General features: G+C 40.8%; 1 protein-coding gene across 1 annotated transcript in view; it reads right to left on the bottom strand.

Annotated features, from left to right (window-relative positions):
* Nucleotides 1–597: 597 nt before the first annotated feature.
* The window catches only part of LOC102875662 (voltage-dependent L-type calcium channel subunit alpha-1F-like), a 32,938-nt gene continuing 27,535 nt past the window's right edge, over nt 598–6,000 (bottom strand). The window contains 5 exon segments of the mRNA XM_006902708.1: nt 598–828; nt 1,618–1,815; nt 4,632–4,744; nt 4,852–4,979; nt 5,101–5,199. Coding sequence (XP_006902770.1) covers nt 598–828; nt 1,618–1,815; nt 4,632–4,744; nt 4,852–4,979; nt 5,101–5,199 — 769 coding nt within the window.

The following is a 6,000-nucleotide window of genomic DNA, read 5'->3' as shown; positions in this document are numbered from 1 at the left end:
TTTAAATATACATTTAATTTTTTTCTCAGGTGGGGGGATGGTGACAGGGAGATCTCACTTTTGCCTCCTTGAAATTTGTGATATCTTCAGAGGACAGCTCTGCTTAAGACATATTATGTGACAGGCCATTTCAACCTGCAGGTCTTTTTACTGGCACAACTCTATATATGCTTTCCTTTTATAGTCTGACCTGACTAATCCCTTGTGGAATCTCGTACATTTCACCTATCCTCATTCAAGGCCTACTGTATCCCCTCTTCTTTCTTTAGTATCTGCTTAGCCTCCACTCCATTCCCCCTCTACTCTATTTCCAGCTTTTTTTTTTTGGCTGTTATTTCTTTCTTCTCATCTCCCCTCCTTTCCTGATGCTGAATAATCAGGCCTGGCTTTCCTGGTTTCAGGAAGTACACATGTATAGGCAGTGGCTCATGATTAGACTACAATGTGGATATATAAATGGGGTCCTCTGAGAAGGCTTAGGTCCATAGCACAAAGGCACAGAAACACAGGGGTGGGTGGGTGTTTATGTCCAAACCTGTCTTCCTCTGGAGAGAGGAGATCAGGAGGTTTATTGAGCAGTGAGGGAGGGCTGGGAATTCAAAGGGCATGGACACAGGCCATCTCATCTTCCAGGTCCTCCTCATCGAAATGGGAGAGGATAGATTCTTCGTCACTGTAGAGTGAGCTGGTCCCCTGTGCTAGCAAGTCACTGGCAGTACTGTCCATCTCATCCAGTGTCAGGTGACATGCATCTGCAATCTCCTGCTTGGCCAGGGCCACAAAGCGTGGGTCTTGGGCAAAGAGACCTAGCCCCTCTGAGATTAGCACCTGGGGACACAGATAGTGTTAGTAGATGAAACAGTGACAGCCAGGAGTCAAAGCAATGGTAGACACAAGGTCAGGAGAAATGATGTCTTCCTGAAGGCATATAGGGAATCAGTCCAGACAGAGATGTACACACCAGGCAGAGTAGATGCTGCAAAATCACAGCATATCTATATAAATGACATAAAGATTACAACTCATTGACTTCTAATTGACTCTAATTCATACTGACTCTACAGGACAATATAGAACTACCCCATAGAGTTTTCAAGGTTGCAACCTTTATGGAGTTCTTATCCAGTCCTGGTAGGAATATAAAATGGTACAGCTACTGTGGAAAACGGCTTCCTCAAAATATTGAACACAATTACCCTATGACGGAAGAATCCTAATCCTAAGTATAGGGAGCTCTGGTGGCCTAGCGGTGAGCAGCTGTGTTGCCATTCCAAAGGCACATAGTTCGAACCCAGCAGCTGCTCCACAGGAGAAAGATGAGTAAACTCCTCCCATGTGAAAACTGTCTGTGAAAACCCACTGGAGGGTCAGCTATGACTCAGTTCTGACTTGATGTATAGAACAACAATCTTTATGGAAGCAGATTACTACATCTTTCTCCCATGGATTGGATTCACACCACCCTCTGTGTAACAGCCTCTCTGTTAGCAGCCAAGGGCTTAACTATGGCACTGCCAGAGCTACTTACACAGAGACTAGGGATCCCTTTTCTCTTTCCTAAGTTTCTCCTTCTCTCTTCTACCCCCGCCCTTCTTGCCAATGTTCCTCAGGACTCACAGCCTCCACCAGGCTGTCGGCATTGCCCCTCTTGCTATGGTTGGGTTCTGCATGAGTTCCAGGCATGTGAAGACAGGTGAAGGTGTGCAGTGGACCTCTGGGTTTTCCAAGGTACCCTTCCCCTGCTGCACCTTCTTCCAGCAATAACAGTGGAGCATATAGGAGTCGACCCTGCTGAGGAGGAGTTGCCCAGGAACCCTGGATCAAAATAAATACCAGAGAGACATGATTGATGGATGTGGTATAAGTCCTATGTCTACTACTCACACTTGCACCTACTCTTTTACCCCCAAATACACAACTGATACGAAATAGAATAAGTGTGACTCAAACTTGAATTTATGTAAAAGTGCATAAGGCCTGGGTTCAAGTATTAGCTCTGTCATTTACTAGTTGTGTGATCTCTAGTAAATCTCTCTGTTCCCTTAATGTGACTGGTGAGTAACAAGAGTATTCATCTTACAGGTATGTTGTTATTAGGTGCCATCGAGACTGTGACTCATAGTGACACTTGAACAATTCATCAGACTAATGATTTCTACCATGCTCAAGCTCATTGTCAAATCCATCTCATTGAGAGGCTTCCCCTCTCTTACTGACCCTCCACTTTTCCCAGCATGATGTTCTTTTCCAAGCACTGACACCTCCTGACAACCTACCTAAAGTATATGAAATTTCACCATCCTCTAAAGATGTCACTCTTCCAAAACAGACTGTTCTTTTAACAGTCCACAGGATATTCAGCACTCTTCTCCAACACCACAATTCAAACATAACAGTTCTTCATTCTTCCTTATTGATTTTCCAGTTTACAGATGGATCAGGTGAGTCTTAGTCTTTCAATGAACATTAATGCTTTTTAGTACTTTAAAGAGGTCTTTGACAGCAGGTTTCCCCCAATGCAAGATGTCTTTTGATTTCTTAACTACTGCTTCCATGAGTGTTGACTGAGAATTCAAGTAAAATTAAATCATTGACTGCAATATTTTCTCTATTATGATGTTGCTTATGTGGTGGGGACCATTTTTGCTTTCCTGATGTGGAGGTGTAATCCATATTGGAAGTTGTAGTCTTTGATCTTCTACAATAGGTACTTCAAGCCTTCTTCACTTTCTGCAAGCAAGGTTTTGTCATTTACATAACACAGGTTGTTGATGAGTCTTTCTCCAATCCTTATGCCACATTCTTCATACAGTTCAGTTTCTCAAAATATTTGCTCAACATACAAATTGCTTAGGTACAGAGAAAGGATACAATCCTGATGCACACCTTCCCTGATTTTAAAACATGACTCTCAACAAGATGGCTTGAAACAATGACTGTATTAGTGGGCTGGAGAATGTCAGAGATTGTGAGGATGAGGGTGGAACAGGATAGGGCAAGCTTCCAATCTGTTGTTCTTAGAATCACTGTCATAGACAATTCGACAACACTTAACAACAACAGCAATGTTCTCTTGAGACAACTGTTTATGATTCACATGAGCACAATTAAAGGCAAGTTTCTTATCTGTTGTTCCTAGGGTTGTTATGAGTCATAGTCAACTTGACAGTACATAACAACAACAACAATGTTCTCTTGTTCTGTTGGGACAACTGTCTATATATATGCTTCACATAAGTGCAGTTAAGTATTTTGTAATTACTATTGTTCTCAAAAGGGAATATCCATAATTTGTTATGATCTATACAGTCAAATATATCTGCATAGTCATATGCATTTCCATAGTCAAGTAAACATCTCTGGGTACTCTATGCTTTAAGCCAAAATTCATATAACATAAGCAATGATACCCCTCATTCCATGGATTCTTTTGAATCCAAGGTGAATTTCTGGAAGTTTCCTGTCCAGTAATTTTTTAATAATTTTTAATAATTTTTTAATAATCTTCAGTAATATTTTATTTGTATGTGATATTAATAACATTGTTTGATAAGGTGCACATTCTGTTTTATCAATTTTTTTTTAAAAAAACCAAACAAACCAGGAACAATTATGGATCTTTTCCAATTGATTGGCCAGGTAACTGTCTTCCAAATATCTATGCACAGACTACTGAGCATGCCCAGGTCTATTTATTGAAACACCTCAATTGGTATTCCATCAATTCCTGGGGCTTTACTTTGTGTGGCTTAAACTTCTTCCTTCAGTGTCCTTGGTTTTTTTATCATATGGAAGACCCTCTATGAGGTGGATTGATTCAGTGACTGGGGTAATTGGGATGGATGTGTCAGAGGCAGTGCGACTGGCACAGGATAGAGCAGGGTTTAGGGTTGTTGTACATAGGGTCGCTATGAGTCGCAAATGACTCAATGGCACATAACAACAACAACAACTTCCTAAAATGGTTCAGTGTCAACCAATTCTTTTTAGTACAGTGACTCTATATGTACTTTCATCTTCTTTTGATGTTTCCTGCATCATTCAATATTTACCCCATTGAATTAACTCTTCAGTATTGCAACTCAAGGCTTGAATTTGTTCTTCAGTTCTTTCAGCTTGAGAAATACTGAACCTGTTCTTCCCTTTTGATTTTTCTGAGTCTAGCTCCTTGCACATTTCTTTATAGTAGTTTCTCTTCTTTGTCTTTGAATAATCTGTTCACCTCTCTGACTTCAGCATTTCTTCCCTTTGTTTTTATTTCTTTACAATCTAGTGCAAGTTTCAGATTCTCTTCTGACATCCATTTTGGCCTTTTCTTTCTTTGCTGTCTTTGTTTTTGCTGTCTTCATGGATGATATTATTGATATCATTCTTTAATTCATCTGATCTCAGGTCATGAGTGTTTAATACATCAAACTATTCTTGAGACAGTTTAAAAATTCTGTTGGCATAAACTCCAAGCCATATTTTGGCTTTGGTGGGTTTGTTTTCATTTTCTTCACTTCATAGATATAATGAGGACTGTGTGAATTCATACATGTCTCATTATTAAGAAAGACCATATATGTAGTATGTTTGATAAATTAATTAAACTTAAGTGAAGCTCAAAGCCCAGCACTGCCTCCTCTTACCTTCATCCTGTTGGGTCCTGAGTTTCGTCCACGATGATAGGTGCCAGGGATAGGTAAATCCTCACAGCTGCCCTGGCGCCTCAGACACTGGATGGTGAAGGAGGACTTCCGACCTGAAGACAGTTGGAGCACATGAAGGACAAAGAGAAACATTCATGCCTTCCCAGCTGCCTGCGCTTATGGCCCTTGGAGGGCCCTTAGAATTCATTTCTACTCTCACCTGCAGGAGTAGGGGGCAGCATACGACGACGGGGGACATGGTGCCCATTTACATATTTCTGAGGTCTGTAAGATGGCAAAAGGGCTAGTTGTGGGGTAATTCCTGCCTGATCATCTGTATAAGATAACCTATGTTGGGAGAGAAAGAGATAGGGATGAATTCATGCATTGGGCATGGGAGATGGATCCATCAATCCTGTTCTCCAACATGTGGCTCAAGGACTCATCTCACGTGTTTTGGTGAGAGTACAGGTTAGAGGCGTCCTCTTCCTCATCTAGTTTGTCTTGCTCTTTGGTTCCCTTGGGTTTGTCTTCTGGGATTGTCAAGATGAGAGTCCCTGAACTTCTCCTAGGGAAGGGAAGGCACATTAGGCACACCAGATTCATCCACTAGGTAGCCTTGAGTCCCTCACGACTTCTTGTCCCATACCCCATCGCCTACAAAAACGCTGAGCTTTTTACGTTTCATTGTTATAGTGAGATAATTTACATAGTGAATATTAACAACCACTGCAAAATATACATGGGATTTCTTTTAAAAGCTGTTTTGCCTTATTATTGTTATATGCCATTGAGTAGGAACTGAGTCATAACTGACTCACTCTGCAGTGGGTTTCAGAGGCAGAAAGTTCATAGAGAAGTTAGTGGATTTGAATTGTGTGCGTTTGGGTTGGCAGCACAACTCCTTACTTTAGGCCACCAGAGTCCCCCTTTGTCTTATTAGAGGGACCCAAAGTTTTGTGGTTCTTTGGTGTCTTTTTTAAAAAGTCAAAGTTGATCTGATGAATATGCAACTTCACACAGATGTGTGTATGAGGAAAAGGCTGTAAAAGCTAGGTGCTTGACATCCATTGCATCATTGAATCCTGCCTTTATCTCCATGAAGTATTATCCCTTTTTATAGATGAGGAAATTGATGATAATAAAACCAAGTGACTAGCTTAGGGTCATTTAGTTAGCAAATTGTAGAGTTGGGATTTTTAACTCAAACACATTTAGTTCTACACCATATACTTTATGCTTTAAACTTTTCTCATATTAATTTCTTAGTACTCTCTATTCCAAGCTGAGCCCTCAAATCTTCTCCATCTTTTCCAAATTCCTACTCTAAGGCCCTCTAGGCCTTCCTCTTCCTAATCTTCCTAAATGA

Source organism: Elephantulus edwardii, unplaced genomic scaffold, assembly GCF_000299155.1.
Source record: "Elephantulus edwardii isolate Elephantulus edwardi_28Jun2011 unplaced genomic scaffold, EleEdw1.0 scaffold00441, whole genome shotgun sequence".
NCBI lineage: Eukaryota > Metazoa > Chordata > Mammalia > Macroscelidea > Macroscelididae > Elephantulus > Elephantulus edwardii.
The sequence above is the reverse complement of the archived record's forward strand: the minus strand, read 5'-3'. Positions and strand labels throughout refer to the sequence as shown.